This window comes from Cyprinodon variegatus, unplaced genomic scaffold (assembly GCF_000732505.1).
Source record: "Cyprinodon variegatus isolate N-32 unplaced genomic scaffold, C_variegatus-1.0 Scaffold472, whole genome shotgun sequence".
NCBI classification, from domain to species: domain Eukaryota; kingdom Metazoa; phylum Chordata; class Actinopteri; order Cyprinodontiformes; family Cyprinodontidae; genus Cyprinodon; species Cyprinodon variegatus.
The window spans coordinates 173,608-190,412 of NW_015150925.1; the positions used below are offsets into that span (position 1 = coordinate 173,608).

General features: G+C 52.1%; 2 protein-coding genes across 2 annotated transcripts in view; both read left to right on the plus strand.

The window, feature by feature from the left end:
• Positions 1-4,365, plus strand: part of ago4 (argonaute 4, RISC catalytic component) — a 17,069-nt gene extending 12,704 nt beyond the window's left edge. The window contains exons 11-18 of the mRNA XM_015389788.1: positions 788-1,049; positions 1,136-1,295; positions 1,370-1,541; positions 1,698-1,841; positions 1,917-2,051; positions 2,133-2,234; positions 2,312-2,511; positions 3,862-4,365. Of these exons, the coding sequence (XP_015245274.1) occupies positions 788-1,049; positions 1,136-1,295; positions 1,370-1,541; positions 1,698-1,841; positions 1,917-2,051; positions 2,133-2,234; positions 2,312-2,511; positions 3,862-3,970 (1,284 nt within the window). The 3' untranslated portion in view covers positions 3,971-4,365. The remainder of the gene's footprint in view (positions 1-787; positions 1,050-1,135; positions 1,296-1,369; positions 1,542-1,697; positions 1,842-1,916; positions 2,052-2,132; positions 2,235-2,311; positions 2,512-3,861) is intronic.
• Positions 4,366-7,217: 2,852 nt separating this feature from the next.
• The window catches only part of LOC107094248 (exostosin-1c-like), a 22,806-nt gene continuing 13,218 nt past the window's right edge, over positions 7,218-16,805 (plus strand). The window contains exons 1-5 of the mRNA XM_015389764.1: positions 7,218-7,705; positions 11,858-13,046; positions 14,742-14,824; positions 15,316-15,542; positions 15,767-15,987. Coding sequence (XP_015245250.1) covers positions 12,100-13,046; positions 14,742-14,824; positions 15,316-15,542; positions 15,767-15,987 — 1,478 coding nt within the window. The 5' untranslated portion in view covers positions 7,218-7,705; positions 11,858-12,099. The remainder of the gene's footprint in view (positions 7,706-11,857; positions 13,047-14,741; positions 14,825-15,315; positions 15,543-15,766; positions 15,988-16,805) is intronic.

A 16,805-nucleotide genomic window follows, 5' to 3' on the forward strand; every position in this document is an offset into this window, starting at 1 on the left:
TGCTGAAGAGTCAATGAGTCGATGCAATCAGCTGGTTTTCCTTAGATAGAAAACTTTGAATCAATCTGACTGGATGATCTGGTTGATCTGGATCTATAAAGTGACCTGAGATGACATGATGTGAATTGGAGCTATAGAAATAAACTGAATAGAATACATTGTTTCCACAAACAAAAGCTTGAAAAGACCCAACTTGTTCCATTTGTATGGATGGAATAAAATGGCCGACTGAATACTCCAACAACTAGCTGCAGCGGTTAGCCGCCATGGTTGACCGGCGCTCTGGCCGCCGTTATTCCAGTCTGAACAGTCAGAACATTCTGGGGTTTATGCATCACATCTCGGGTCTGATCGGCCATTTGGTGGGATCACCAGTTTCCATGGAAACGGGCCACAGAGTCAGAAACAGATACCAGCAGCTTTATGGAAACACTGCAGGATCATTTTGCTACTGGCTGCAACCAGGAAGGAGGGATTTCCTGCAGAGCAGCCAATCAGAACCGTCCCTGTTCCGGTTCTAGATGCATCAGAACCGGAACGTTCTTCTGCTCCAAACTCGGATCTGCAGGAATCTAAGCCGTCCTGTGGGTCCAGGTGGACCTCCATGTCCTGGTAGGTCCACCATCAGAGCTCCGGGTGGTTCTTCTAGAACCAGAACCTCTCTGAGCTCCAGATGCTCCGTAAAGAAGCGGAACATCTGGAGCTGGACTCTGAGAGCCTTCTGGAGGATCGATGGGTTTTATTTGGAGCATCAGAGTAAAAGGGGCTCGCTGCAAAAGGCTGCCAGAGTTTTCAGGTTTTAATGATGTTAAATGTTTGTTGTGGGAGGAAACGTTCTGAGGAAACCTTCCTCTGTCCCTCCAGGAGCTTCACCGACCAGCTGAGGAAGATCTCAAAGGATGCTGGGATGCCCATCCAGGGTCAGCCATGTTTCTGTAAATACGCCCAGGGCGCCGACAGCGTGGAGCCCATGTTCAAACACCTCAAGATGTCCTACGTGGGTCTGCAGCTGATCGTTGTCATCCTCCCTGGAAAAACGCCCGTCTACGGTAGGAGCTGAGGGCCGCCCGCTGCTGGCATGGCGACTGTGATGATGATGACGATGATGATGATGATGGCGGTGTGTCTTCTGCAGCTGAGGTGAAGCGTGTGGGAGACACTCTCCTCGGCATGGCCACGCAGTGCGTCCAGGTGAAGAACGTGGTGAAGACGTCCCCCCAGACTCTGTCCAACCTCTGCCTGAAGATCAACGCCAAGCTGGGAGGCATCAACAACGTCCTGGTTCCTCATCAGAGGTGCGTAAGTCCCGGAACGCCCCGGAACGATTCCCAGGCCGTCTGACCAGCCGATCTGTCTCCATCCTCTCCAGGCCCTCCGTCTTCCAGCAGCCCGTCATCTTCCTCGGCGCTGACGTCACTCATCCTCCTGCAGGCGACGGAAAGAAGCCGTCCATCGCGGCGGTGGTGGGAAGCATGGACGGTCATCCCAGCCGCTACTGTGCGACGGTCCGGGTCCAAACGTCCCGGCAGGACATGTCCCAGGTAGCTTAGACCCAGCCGATCTCAGGTCCGGTCCGGTCCGATCCGGTCCAGTCCGGTCCGGGTCGATCCGGTCCGGTCCGGGTCGATCCGTTCCAGTCCGGTCCGGTCCGATCCGATCCGGTCCAGTCCGGTCTCAGACCTGTGTTCGCTCTGCAGGAGCAGCTCTTCAGTCAGGAAGTGATCCAGGACCTGACCAACATGGTGCGGGAGCTCCTCATCCAGTTCTACAAGTCGACGCGCTTCAAGCCCACGCGGATCATCTATTACCGCGGCGGCGTGTCTGAGGGGCAGATGAAGCAGGTGGGGGCGGAGTCTGTGCCGCCGGGAGCCGTGTGACGGCAGCAGGAAGTGTTTATGGAAGTGTCTGTGTTCCAGGTGGCGTGGCCCGAGCTGATCGCCATCAGGAAGGCCTGCATCAGTCTGGAGGAGGACTACCGGCCCGGGATCACCTACATCGTGGTCCAGAAGCGCCACCACACCCGCCTGTTCTGCTCTGACAAAGCTGAGAGGGTGGGTGCGAGCGGAGCGGAGCGCAGCGCTCGGTCCTGGTCCGGTTAGCACCGCCAGTCTGACTCTCCCATTGGTCCACAGGTCGGGAAGAGCGGGAACGTTCCGGCAGGAACCACGGTGGACAGCACCATCACTCACCCGTCCGAGTTCGACTTCTATCTGTGCAGCCACGCCGGCATTCAGGTAGCTCCGCCTTCCTCGGGTACATCAGCCCCACCTGAGCCCGCGCCGTCACTAACCGCCCTCTCCCCCTCCCTCAGGGAACCAGCCGCCCCTCCCACTACCACGTCCTCTGGGACGATAACTGCTTCACGGCCGACGAACTGCAGCTCCTCACCTACCAGCTGTGCCACACCTACGTCCGCTGCACGCGCTCCGTCTCCATCCCAGCCCCCGCCTACTACGCCCGGCTGGTGGCCTTCAGGGCCCGCTACCACCTGGTGGACAAGGACCACGACAGGTAGGTCCCCACGGTCCGCTTCGCTAGGAACCCATGGCGCCGTCCTCAGGAGGTCCTTTCAGAATAAAAGCTGCAGGGAAGCTGCCCACTAATGGAGTCGGTTTAAAGCCTCAGTGGGAACCGGTCCGTTTCAGCCTCGGAACCAGAACCAAACAAAGATCCAATCAGCTGCTGAAATCACTCAGAAACGACATTTAACCTTCTGTTATGGCAACAGATCAAATATCTTAGAAAAGTAAAAGATGCGGGACAAACTTTGTCTCTTTGTGCCGTTCTCCTCCTCGTGTATCAACAGGAAGGAAGCCTTTCAAAATAAAGCAAACCTGATAATTACCTCAGGCGTTAAATAGGCGTTCCCTCTCAGAGCGGGAACACGGTTGGTCATGTGCTTTTATCTTTTTTTTTTTTTCACTGGAAAAAATCCTCCATTATAGCTTTAATCACAATAAAAACGAAAAAGGCACCACACACACACACACACACACACAGAAACTCAAAATAATTCTATAACCCAGATGTTTATGCCTCCAACACACTGAATGATTCTAGACCTTTGAAGTTTCAGTGCCTTTATTAATTGATTGACTTAATTGGTTCCATCGCCTCAAATAGTCGAAGAAGAAGAAGAAGAAGCCAAAGGAAGAAAAGGTGCATGGGTCATATACAGTATATACAGGACGTCTACGTATCACAGCTTTTCCTCATTTATCGTAGAATTATTATTCAGGATTATTCTACAGGGAGATTATATAGATGGATATTTATTTATATATAGTTATTGCACTGGGTGTTAAATAGTAATTATCTCCATAGCAGCAGTTATTGCGGTTCTAGAGTCTCATTGTAGAGTCTGGTTGCAGCAGCATGAATGACCTACAGTAGCGCTGCTGTTTCCAGACGGGCTGTAAACGTCTTTGACTAAACGAGCTGCTCAGACTTTGCAGTTGAGTGATTTCTGACTCCCTGCAGGTTCAAATGTTCTACCGACTTTCATCTCATCCTTAAAGACGGACGGCGAAGTTAGACAGGTAACCTGTAGCCACGCCCCCATGGCTGGAGGGGCTAGAGGCCACGCCCCCTGGCTGCCCATGACCAGAGATGTAGTTACAGGAACGTCTCTGAGCCTCTGACGATTAAAAGGTTGTGTTCAGGTTCACCGTGTAAAAACCAGCTGCTGTTGGTGAACAGCGGCGGCGCTGCTGTGATAGACGGCCTTTAGCGGTGCGTTCAGGGCCGCGTGTTTATTCCACTCTGCTGTTGTTGTTGTTGTGAAAACTTTCTGGGATCTTTGTGAAGCTCTAAGATGATTTCCGTTGATGATGTCATTTCCTGTCCTCTGTGTCGTTGCAGCGCTGAAGGCAGCCATGTGTCGGGTCAGAGTAACGGCCGGGACCCCCAGGCGCTGGCGAAGGCCGTCCAGATCCACTATGACACGCAGCACACCATGTACTTCGCCTGAACGTCTCTCCGCTTCCCGTGGATCTTCTTCGCTCTCCTCTCTTCTTCATCTCTTTATTTTCTGCACCAAAGCGGCTCGGCCGATGGAGGGGGGGGTGCCGGCCGAGCCGCCTGTTCTCAACCAGCAATCTAGCACTGCGGGCCCCGCAGGGGCCCCGATGCACAACTGAAAAAACAAAAACAAACCCCACACCCCCCACGACCCGTCGAGCCATTGATTCTCGTTTGTTTTTGTTTTTTCCTCGATGAATGTCTGCGTTTGTCAGAAACTCTGAGCCGCGGAGCGCCGTCGCCTCCTCGGCTCTCCCAGCTAAGCAGGACTCTGATCTACTTTACCTCAAGGCCCCTCGGGGCCAAATCTGTCACAAGGTCTGGGGTTTGTCGGGTGGGTGGGAGGGCGGGGCTCGACCTTTTCAGAATGAAATATTATATATTATATTTTTCCTTTTTATGAGTGTGAGCTGAACCTTTTCTCCTTTTCAGTCTCTTACAAGCGAGGTGACCGTGTCCATGCTTTCCCTCATCTGTGTGTGCGTGTGTGTGCATGTGTGCGCGTGTGTGTGCGCGTGTGTGTGTGCGCGTGTGTGTGTGTGTGTGTGTGTGATGGCAGACCACTGAACTGTAACGGAAATAAGGAGCAAACTGCTGTAAATGCCTCAGATGAGCTGTTTTATATTCACACATATTAGCATATATGAGCACCGGCAGAGCGGCGCCTCCTGGAGGCAGCAGAGGGGATCTGCAGGGGTCCGGGGTCTGAGGTGTAGAAGGGGGTTTGGACCTGAAGGTGGCGCTGCAGGACTGGTTTATTGCACTGAGCGGCGGGCACTCTATCAGTCTCTTTATGCAGATGAAAGTTTAATATAAAGCGTGGCGGGTTTCCTGTTAGAAGCCGTAGTTTACTCTCTTCTTCTTCTTCCTCGTCGTCGTCGTCGTTGTTTATTGTTGTCGATGTTACTGTTGTGATGAACTTTTCCGGCTGGCGGCAGGTTTAATCTTTATTTGTAGCATATTGTGGCTGGCGTGAGGAGGAGGAGGAGCTGATTGGTTGGGTGTAGCAGCGTCGGATGGATGGAGACAATCAGAACCAGAGGAGGGATTTTAAACTAAACTCATCATAAAGTCTGTTTTTAACCGTCTTCGCTTCCTTGTTTTTATTTCCAAACACTGGACTAAATGAGCGGCGCATTAAGGCAGCGGAGCCCCCTGGTGGCGTGGCGGGGTGCAGCGGGGTCGGTGTGCACGCCTCATCCAGGTGGGGGCGCTCAGAGGAAACCCTTTGTAATAAACCGCCCATAAAGCTGCAGGTTTACTATGAATGAGTTTGAGCACCTTCCTGTTGGCGGCGTGCACGCTGGCGTGGCGGTGGCGGTGGGGGGGGGTTCTGGGCGACGGTGGATGTCTGTGTTTGTTTGCTCGTGTCAATCAGTGGGGACGTGCATTTGGTGGATTAGTGGTAGTTTAGAGCGTTTTCCTTTAACTGGTGTAGATTTGCTCGCCTGCATGCTGGATTATCGTCCTTTCAAAACTATTCGGATCATATTTATTATAAGAAAAAAGGTTTAAAGTTTGGGGGGAAATGTTTTATCATTTTAGTGGGACTGTTTCTAGTCTAGCAATATCTGTCCCGGGGCGGCTGTCCTGTCGGGGGGGTGGGGGGGCTCTTGGCGACGTGTTCGAATCCAAACGAGGTACTTTGATCAAACGTGGACCCGTTAAAGAGCCCGCCCCCCTCCTCTGGCTGTGGAGCCCGTTTCCATGGTGACGGGGCAGCGGCGCCGCTTTTTAACCTTTTTAAAGAGGCTCCCTGGATGTTTGTGGCGTTTTAACCGGAGAGCCGGAATTATTTTGGATTCCTCTCACTTTGATATCTGTTTATAACTCGATGGATTTGTAATTCTGTGTATTGTGCATTTCATTTTGTTTTTACCTCTTTGGTTCCTGCTGGGGGGGGCGGGGGGGTAAAGTCATTAAAGTGAAGCTTTGCCTCATGGGGGGGGGGGGGTTCTGTGGGACGGAGGAGCAGAAGGCCATTCACTTATTCTATTCTAATTAATGTTATGTGACATGTTATTTTTTTAGCCTGCAGGGAAATCTTGTGTTTATGTGCAAAGTAATAAATCGGTATTTTAAGCCCATCAAAGACTCCGCCTCCTTTCATCTGCTGAAGGTGTCCTGGCCACCAGGGGGCGCCCCTGCAGACATGGTTCAGTCCACAGCTGAAGCAAAGAAAACATTTTCTCTCTTTCTAGATCATAATGTCTGATTTTTTTTATCAGAGAAACAAAGTTTTAATCATCATAAATAAAATGAAAGATAAAAGTTCTGGATCCAAACAGAATCCACCGGTGTTCTGAGGTAAGTAAAATCTTACGGTACCAGCAGAGAGTTCTGGTTCCGGTCCATTTACCTTCCAAAGGGAGAAGCAGCAGGTTTCTGATGAAATCAAGGAAACCGGTTAGAACCGGTCCTCTGGCCCAGATCTGATGCTTCCAGAACCAGAGGTTCATTGACATGTTCATGACAAGGTGAGGTTGTCATGAACTGACGCTATGCAAATAAAGTTGAATTGTTTTGATTAAAAACTAGACGTCAGCCTATCAGCCAACCCGACACTTGATTGACACACAGGACAACCAATCAGATGACAAGCTTGTTAGCTTTGCTAATTGTTAGCTTTGCATCCTAATTTTTCGCTCGTTTAGAGTCTAAACTCTGCTCTCCAGAGCGAGTAGATTGGTAACCCCGCCTCCTGCTCTCCTCTATCTTGTCTGCTGTCATGATTCATGCAGCTATTATTTCATCCAAATGAAAAATGGAGAACAGATAAGCAGATCATGGCTTGTCTACAGTGAAAAGAAGGACTGGGTTATTTACTTTGGCCTTTTTGGAAACACAGGAAGGAGCAATCAGCTAAGTGAGCTTAGTGCTTGGAAAAAATCTTTCATTCCTTTAGAGACAGCATGAAAAGTCAGCTGAGTACAAAACATAGAGAGGAAAACAAGAAGAAAAGGGACAAGAAGAGAGGGACACAACCTAGAACAGATAATGGATGTCTATTCTATTAACATTTCTATATCTGGAGAATGGGGCTGTTTGATGTGTTTAGGCCCCTGACTGTCTTTGCCTAGGGCCCCACATTTCCTAAATCCGCCTCTGAGGCCTTATGGCCACTGAGGGGCGCTGTGGAGCTGCGGTGCTCCTCTTCCTCCTCCTCCTCCTCTTCCTCCTGACTCCTCCCATTGAAAGGAGCAACCATCACGCGCCTCCGCGTCCCCTCACGGCGGCGCGTGACCCTGACGCGCTCCAGTTGCGCAGGTCACATCCAGATGTGCGTCTTGCTCTGAACCAATCAGGTGCGGAGGGGGGGTGAGGGTGAGGATGATGATGGAGCGCGGCCCCCGCACGCAGGGAGTCTCATCGTGAAGAGGAGGTGCGCGGCCTGAGGAGATCCCGCCTCGTGCTCCCGGATCAGAGCTTTCTGTGGGATCAGTTCGGTTCCGGTTCGGTTTGCTGGTTTTCCTGCGGTACCTCAGCGCGCACGCGCTCAGCGCACCTCTGTCAGCAGGTGATGAAGGGAGCGCGCGCGGTGACGCGGCCAGAGTCTGAACGGAGGCGCTGAGGCGGACCGAACCGAACCGAACCGGACACAGCGGTGTTCGGGTTGGGAGGAGTCAACCCGGTTCAGCGGATCCAGGGAGCGATTCTCCTGGTTTGGATCGGAACCAGGTTTAAGGTAAGACTGAGTCCAGATTCTGCTGAGGTCCGTTCGGTCCAATTCGTTAGAGGTTCTGTTGATCTGCCGGTCCGGTCAGACTGGGACAGAACCGCCTGCTGCAGGTTCTGGTCCTGATGGATCCTGGTTCCGCCTCTGGTTCTGGTCCGGTGATCAGAACCATCAGGAAGTGGTCTACAGAAGTTCTGCTGTGAACTGGGGGGGAACCAGAACCGGGCCGGGGTCCAGTCTGGACCGTGTCAGCATTTGGGCCGGTTCAGGCTGGACCGACCCTGTGACCATTAAAAGGTTCTGGTTCCGCTTTGGAACAGGAACCAAACACTCCAGAACCGGCCAGGTTCTGTTGGATTGTTGTTCTGTCAGAACCTTGGTTCTGATCCTTCCTCTCTGATGTGGACCAGCAGCCCCTCAGCATGACGCTGCCACCACCGTGCTCAAGGTTCTACTGTCATTGGGTCAGGTCCATCAGAACCACTGGCCCGGTTCTACCGCACAGGAAGCGGCTCTCCAGGAAAACATCAGCAGTGAGTTCTGCAGACGTCTGACCCTGAACTGGACCGGTCCGCTAATGACAGAGTCTGGCTCTAATTTTAGCGCCGCTGAACCGCGGGCCCGGTTCCCACCAGAACCACAGGCCCGATTATAGGTTCTGGCTGCCATTACTCCCCGACCCAAACGGGCCTCCTGAATGATGTCGGACCCTCGTGGTTCTGTTGGGAAGCAGAACCTCAGTGGGTCCAGATGCAGAAAGTATTCACACCCTTAGATCTGCAGTTCTTCTGTTTCAGAACATCAGATGGTTCCTGAAGGCCAATCTGTTAGTAGAAGATCTACTCTCTATTACTCCAGGCTGACCTGGTTCTGCAGTCATTGGGTCCATCCGGGTCGGTCGGGTCGGTTCTGGTTCCTGGGTGGAACGGTCCTGTTTGGCAGACATGGTGGACGTCCCAGAAGTTCACGCCGCTCCAGAACCTTCCGTGGGGTCAGGGTTCCTTTGGGGCGTAATGAGGAACAGGAAGTAGTTTGGGTCAGAACCAGCTGCTGACCACCGACTCAGAAGTGGGTCGGTACCATGAAGAACCACGTCTTCTGGACCCGTCCTGGTTTCTCACTCTGAAGTTCCCCGCTCCCACAGCTGCACTCTGGGTCCCTGAGCAAGACCCTTAACCCCACACCGCTCCCCGGGCGCCGCACCATGGCAGCCCGCCCCAATGGCAGCCCGCCGCTCCCCGGGCGCCGCACCATGGCAGCCCGCCCCAATGGCAGCCCGCCGCTCCCCGGGCGCCGCACCATGGCAGCCCAGGACAGATCAGGTGACTCATCGGCGGCTCAAACGGGATGGACGCCATCTTCTCCTGGACCCTCTGATCCGGTGGTCGTCCATCTCCATCTGTTCCAGGTTCTCCTTCTAGAGGAGCATCTCTGTCAGATAGAAAGCTGGTTGGACGTCTGAGGGACCCTGGAGGAGGCGTGGTCCTTCTGAACCTTCATCATGGCTCCTCCCATCAGCTTCCTCATCCTCAGGACCTTCTGATGCAGGAGGAGGATCATCAGAGGTCAGAAATCCACTGAATTATTGATGAGGAGCGTCGGGTTGGGCCTCCACAGGTTCTCCTGCTTGGTTCTGATTGGTCGCTGCTCTGGAGGAACCAGAACCAGAACCAGTCTTTGCTGCTTCACCGAACCCAGAACCAGAACCAGGGGAACCTTGACCTCCAGGCTGCAGAACCCAGCGGCTTCATTTGGTTTAATCAGTTATTAGAACCTGGGGGCAGAACCCGGTCAAACCGGGATGACCCGGACCGCCTGGTGGTTCCTCTCAGATCAGCTGTTCTGGTTCTGTTACCCTGACAGAAGAGCCACAGTCTGAATCCGGATCAGAACCGGCGCCGTGTTGGTCAGTAGAACCTCTGAGTGTTCATGTTGGCTCCGCTCGGTTCTGTCTGTGGTTCCGCCAGCAGGCTGGGCCTCCAGGTGAGGCCTGAAAGCTGCCTTTGTGTGGCTGCTGGCAGGAGAGCCGCTAACGTACACCAACCCACCCCACCCCCCATAACGGGCGGGGGGGGGGCAGCACAGAGAGGTTCTTCAGTTCTGATCCACACAGACCCGGTTTTTCTGCTGGTTTTAAACACAGACCTGGTTTTTCTGCTGGTTTTAAACGCCGCCTGCTTCAGCGGATCTGCAGCCGTTTTTCTTCTTCTGCTGCTTTAATTGCTGCGTTTCTCCTGGATGTTTGGCTTCATGAGGAGAAAAGTTCAGTTACTCGTTTTTCCACCTGATTTCTGATGCGTAGGCAACGCGCCATGAACACGGGTTCTGCACTATTAATGTGTTGTCTTCCTTTCAATCTGCCACAACTAGTTAAACTAGTTAGAGCGTCTTAAAGCTATAGAGGAGGCTGTTTTATTTCCGGGTGGATCATCTCAGTCAGTGGTCCTCCTGACTGTCAATCATTCTGGTGAGATGTTTCCATACGGCCCTCCTTCGCGCTCGTCCCGTTAGCGATCTTTTTCTTTCAGGCGTAATCTGTGGTGAGCTACGGTTTCATTGAAGCTCACCTTTCTCACCGCGGTTGTTTGAAAATGGCCGACGGTCGGTAAGGAAAGTGTCCTTGAAGTGTATGAAAAGAAAAGAAAGGCCTCAGAACAGGCAGATATATCCCAGAATGCTTTGCTCAGAAAGCTCTCCTCCCAAAGCATTATGGGATTTTGCTGTTGCTACCCGACAGCTGTGGCTAATAACAAAGATGGCGCGGGCACCGTTCAGCGGAGGAGGAGGAGTTACGTGACCAACGGAGCAAAAAGCAGTGATCATCTGTCTGAACGGTCAGTTAACCGAGTTCACTATAAAGTTCACTATAGAGTCCCCGCTCTCTATAGTGATGGAGGGACGGTCGGACACGGTGAGCTGCTATGAGAACATGGAGCCCATTTCTCCTCGTGCACGCGCTCGCACGCGTTTAATTGGCGTTTCCTCTCGGGGGCGGGTACAGGGTTGTGCAAGTGCGTTTTTTTTTTAAGTGGAGAGGGCGGGTCTTTTCAACAATTTACACTAATCCTCCACTATACCTTTAAGAACACGTCGACTACACGGTGACGCATGTTAGTATGAGCAATTAAGCTACTTGTCCGGTTTGAGCAGCTGGTCGTCGCTTATTTCCCATTGGCTGCTGAGTAGTACTGTATGGCAAGCCGTTTTAACATTTATTTGCTTGATTGAATATTTAATCCACGTCTCAAATGCATTTCTCCAAAAATGAGCATTTCATTAGACAATAAGTTAACAACATGCAAACAGCGCAGAAAACGCGTGTTAATCGTGTTTCCTACGCGTCAGAAATCACGTGTCATCAAACCATTCGGCTTTCCATACAGAACCTCGCAGGTCTGCAGTTAAAATACGAACTTCGCAGCGATTCGTCTTTTTTTAATCAACACGGTTTAACTTTTAGCCACAAGGGGCGCTAGACCCGTAGCTCCCAAGTTAGCGCCCCCAAGCGGCCACTGACAGCAGTCTCTCTAAAGGAGCCGGTCCGTGTTCTGGTTCTGGTCTCAGACCAGTTTGGACCAGCAGGTCTGGAAGTCCTGGAGTTCCTGGTAAACATTCAGCCTCTGGATGAAATCCTCCATCCAAGCACCAGCTGAGGGTCAGAGCTAACGGCGGTTAGCTTAGCTTGTGGCGCTGTGGGTCACAGCGGGAGCATCGATACGCAGCAACAGCTGAAGACAGACCTGAACAACAAATGAGGCTAAAACTGGGGTCAAAGGTTACGCTGCGTAAACTCTTTTCTAACACAGATAGTCGATGACATCATGCTTCAGTAACTGATGACATCAGCTCCTAGCAACCGGCCTGCTCCAGCTAACCTCCACCATTCTGATCCAGTCATTCTGGCGGGAAGATGAAGCCGTTGTTTGGCTAACGGTTAGCCTCTCTGCTCTTCCTACCAACCAGCTCCCTGCCGCCGTGTGGAGGCGGGATGCAGATGGTCGAAACGCTAACTTAGAGGGTCTGCACCCAGAACCAGGGTCAGATTGAGACGGCGGGCTGCTGTTGGGCTGACGCCGCAGCCCCGCCCATCCGGCCCGCGGAGCGGCGAGGAGCGGCGCTCTGTCTAGGCACTGATCTGGGTTCTGTTCTTCTTGTCTGCAGGCGGCGCCCGTAAAGGACATGAGGCAGCAGAGGGAGTCGTCCTCCATCGGGCAGAGCGCGGCTGGATGGCAGCAGGAACGGCCGTCCCACAGCTGAGGAAGGAAGCTCTGAACCTCGGATCGGTCAGTCAGAGGTTGTCATGGTAACACGTCCTCCTCTGCCTCCTTGTTAGAGACTGAGGGGACCCTGGTGAGGCTGCAGAGAGTCCCCGGACCACAGAGACTCAGACCGCCGCAGCCCCCATGCAGGCGCGTAAGAAGTATGTCCTGCTGGGCCTTTGTGCGTGCTCCTGGCTTGTCCTCTTCTACTGCGGCGGAGGAGTCCAACTACGTGTGCTGCGCCTGATAACACGCCACCGCGCGGAAGTCCTGCACCCTTGGCCCAACTGGACCGACCGGGCCTTCCTGCCCCGCTACGCCCATCTGGACGAACTCCAGACCGACCCAGGGACCGCCGAGTCACCAAGACAGCGTCGACAAGCATGGTCCACCATCTACAGAGACAGCCGCTGCCGCATGGAGACCTGCTTCGACTTTTCTCGGTGCCGGCGCCGGGGACGCGAGGGGTTCAGGGTCTACATCTACCCATCAGAGAAAGGTGAGCGCGTGTCGGAGAGCTACAGAAAGATCCTGGCCTCCATCTCTGAGTCCCGCTACTATACGTCAGACCCTCGAGAGGCATGTCTGTTTGTGCTCGGCATAGACACATTGGACCGGGACCAGCTGTCAGGACAGTTTGTCCCCAACATGGACGAACGCATCCGCAGTTACCCTTCATGGAACGATGGGCGGAACCACCTGATCTTCAACCTGTATTCGGGCACCTGGCCCAACTACACTGAGGACCTGGGCTTCAACGTGGGCCAGGCCATCTTAGCCAAAGCTAGCCTGAACACGGAATACTTCCGGCCCGGTTTCGACGTGTCCATCCCGCTCTTCTCCAAGGATCACCCTCAGAAGGGGGGGGGACGGGGCTGGCTCCTGAGGAATACCACGCCGCCGCGGAGAAAGTACCTGCTGATGTTCAAGGGGAAGCGATACCTGACCGGCATCGGCTCCGACACCCGGAACGCTCTTCATCACATCCACAACGGGAAGGACATTGTTTCCATGACGACCTGCCGCCACGGGAAGGACTGGGAGAAGCACAAGGACGCTCGGTGTGACCATGACAACCTGGAATATGAGAGGTAAGGTCACGTGACCAGCTGTGAGGGCGTGGTCTTCCTGTCGCTTCTGATTCCCTCTGAGGTCAGGGCGGCGCCTGAGCAGTTAGATCCATCCTCATCATCTAGTTAGCTCAGAGTACCGCCGAGTCCGAGTCCTTCCAGGCACCGATCCAGTTAATAACCGGTCAGTTTAAAGTCGTAGCAAAGCGGCTGTTTCAACCGTTTCCGAATTCTCCCGAGTGGTGCACGACTTTACACGACTGAATAAAGTGAATGTGATTGGTCGATTATCAAGGAGGCGGGATTGTTGTGGCGGAAGGTTTGCAAGCAAGTTTGGTTGTGGCTGGTTTGTCCGAAGCATGTTGCTAACCAGTTAGCATCTTAGTGCTAGCAGGTTCCCAATGGGAAATTCCATTGGGACCAAGTAGCACTAAGTTGCTAACCAGTTAGCATCTTAGTGCTAGCAGGTTCCCAATGGGAAATTCCATTGGGACCAAGTAGCACTAAATTGGTGACTTAGAAACGACGCTGTCAAGGAACGCTATGGACAGAGGAAACATGCAAGAGGAGGAGAGTTTAGTGTCGGAGGTCGTGGATGAGTCTCCTCCGTCATCCATTTTTTATTTAGAGGAGGAAAGCGGGGACGAAGATGTTTTTAAATTTTGGGACAATATGGTCTGATGAAGAGAACATTTCTATACATTAAATATAATTTCGCTACGAATTTAAAGCTGTGCCTAAGCTGGTTCTGACGATGGAGTGGACCTTAATCCAAACAGCTGACACCAGTGGGAACCCAGAGCGCTGCCACTGGGCCCAGTTCAGATGATCCAGACTAACTGGGTCCAGTTTAGCTGCCAGAATAAAGCTGCTGTCCATGTTTGGAACGGGCCTCAAATCCCAACATCATGAGGAAACGATTGTTGGATTATAGCTGGAATCTCAACCGTTGGTTTGTTTTAACCACATAAAGGAAAGTTTGTTTATTTCCTCCTCAGCTTCTTATCCAATCAAATCATCTAGGAAGTTATTTTAATCCAATAACTTTAGACTGTCGCCTGTTGTTCTGTGAACAAACCCAACTGGCTGCAGACGAAGGTCACTGGTTCAAATCCTGGTGGGATATTTGGAATAAATTCACCACAACTTCCCCTGAAGTTTATTATCTTCATCTTCACGTCGCAGACTGAGCTAAAAACCAGTAAAACAAGCAAACTAAGATAAAACGAACACAAAGAAGAACGAATGAAAATGGTTAAAAACCAGAATCAACTAATTTAAGCCTGAATTTTATGTTTGAGAACCAAAGTTTGTCTGAAAGGATTTAAGATAAACGTGATTAAATGTGTTCAAATCAATTCACAATTCAAACCCAAGAGATTTAAAAAAAAACATAATTTGGTAAAAATAATTTAAGTTAAAATAAAGTTAATGTTTGTTTATTTATAGAGTGGAGCTAATAGCAGACAGGACTGGGTTTAAATAAACACTGTTTGGTTATTTTGATCAATAATTTTAGAAAAGGGTAATCAGCCTATCAGGAAACAATAATGTCCCATTTAAGCCCTCATTAGCTTTCTAAACATTAGCATTAGCGGTTACCATGTTAGCATGATTAGCTTCCCGCTAACTTTACCAAACAGTAACACCTGAAAGATCAGAAATCATCACAAACTTAAATGATTGAAGCTAAAAATCTTTCCCTAACTTTCCCAGACGCCGGCGGCGGGCGTCGCCCTCGGGTTCGCCTTCGGTGCGTCTCACGGCCCCCGAGGGCCCGAACCCGCAGGCGGCTCCCTGTAGCGCCCCCTTTATCTCTGTGGAAAGATGGCGGCCACACTTTATCCTCGACAGGAAACGGTTTGAGATATAAAAACACGTCAGCACAAGAAACGCAACACGAGGAAAACATGTAAGAAAACTTTGGAGGCGGAGCCTCATGAAGTTCACGCTGACATTGAGCATCAGCTGGATGTTCAGTTTGTCCATGAAGGCCGTCGCCTGATGAGAGGGAAGTTTATCATGCGGCGCTACAGATGCATCCACAGGTGGCCGCGAGTAGGGGTGGGTGGGGGGGGATGTTGGCGCCATAACATCCAGATAAGGTTTGATAAGGTGGGGGGGGGGGCTCCTGGCAGAGCGTCTGCCTCCATGTTTGGACGCCGTTTCTTTCACTCTAATGATCTATAACTGATCATTCAGGAATGGGACGGGGCTGGGGCCCCTGGAGGGCCCCTGGAGGCCCCCCTTTTTCAGCTGCTTCGGCTCTCCTTCCTTTCCTGTTTCTCAGTTGCGGGCCCATCTATGGGATCTAGTTCTCAGCTGAAGGCAGTCGGGCCTTTCCGTTCCTCCAGCAGCTCATTCCCTCCTGTTCTGTTCTTCCATGTTTGGCGTCCGCTCCATCAGACCTGGACCTCGGAGTTGACCCAGAGGGCGGGTCTGTTATCTGACCTTCAGCAGCGCTCGCCAGAATGCGGTTCCAAGTTTTATAAATGGAGGAAGAACATTTCCGGCAGAGTCTGAGGTCTGGATGAACTATGCGTGGCGAGCGGCTCTGCGGCGGTTCTGATCCGAGGAGCCTCCTCGCTCCGTCTGGCCTGTTTATGTTGGATCAGGCATGAAGCTATGAATATGCTCATTTATCCCACAGACCACAGGGACGGCGGGGGGAGCGGGGGCTGCTGGGGGCTGCTGGGGGGAGGGGTTGGCCTAGATGGTCTCTGACTCATGGGGCCTGTTAGGGTGGAGGAGATGGTGGCGCTCTGCTCAGGCTGCTTAGAGGGTGGCTTCAGGTTAATGATCCGCCGCACCTGCTGCTCCAGCAGATTAACCTGGAGGGACCGGGACAACAAGTCATCCGAGTCACGTCCAGAATCAGCAGGGAGGAGGAGGAGGAGGAGGAGGAGGAGGAGGAGGAGGACCTGTTCTCCTCGTCCTGCAGCAGATTGGATGAAGAAAAGCTGTAAAGCAGCTTCTAGGCGTCTCCATGACGACGTCTATTTCTACGTTATTAGAAGAACAATAATGATCATTGTTCTTCTAATAATTATTACATAAACTCCTCAGCTTTCAGAAATAATTATTAATTATTTTCTCTCCAAATAGAGCGTTGTCATGGCAACGCTGCTGCCACATTATGCAACAAAAGGCTGATTGTTGAGAAGCATTAATGGACAGCGATGATGATGATGATGATCAGATGCTTTTGATGGATCCAGTTAATCAGTGACTCCTAAAAGCATCAGGCTCTGCTCCTCCCTGGGCTGCTCCTCCTCCTCCTCCTCCTCCTCCTCCTGGAGGAGAGGACGGCTCTCTCTCTCCTTCCTCAATCATTGATCGCAGGAAGGATGAAGCGGAGCTTCTGTTCACGGCCAGGATCTTTGTCTGGGAGGATTTAGAACGGGGGAACAGGAGGTTCCTGGGAATGGGGGGGACTGGGCTCCCCTCCTGAGGGAGGCGGGAGGAGGCCTGAATGAATCCCAGAGGGCAGGAGGTGACGGAGACAAAGCAGCTCTGCAGCCTGATGCTTCCTGAAGGAACTACGGCTGAATGCAGATCAGCTGCTGCTCAGGCTGGGGGTTCTGTGGAGGGATAGAGCTGCTGAACATAGAGCTGCTGATATAGAGCTGCAGACATAGAGCTGCTGACATAGAGGTTCAAATATAGAGCTGCAGACATAGAGCTGCAGAACATAGAGCTGCAGAACATAGAGCTGCTGACATAGAGGTTCAAATATAGAGCTGCAGACATAGAGCTGCAGAACATAGAGCTGCAGAACAT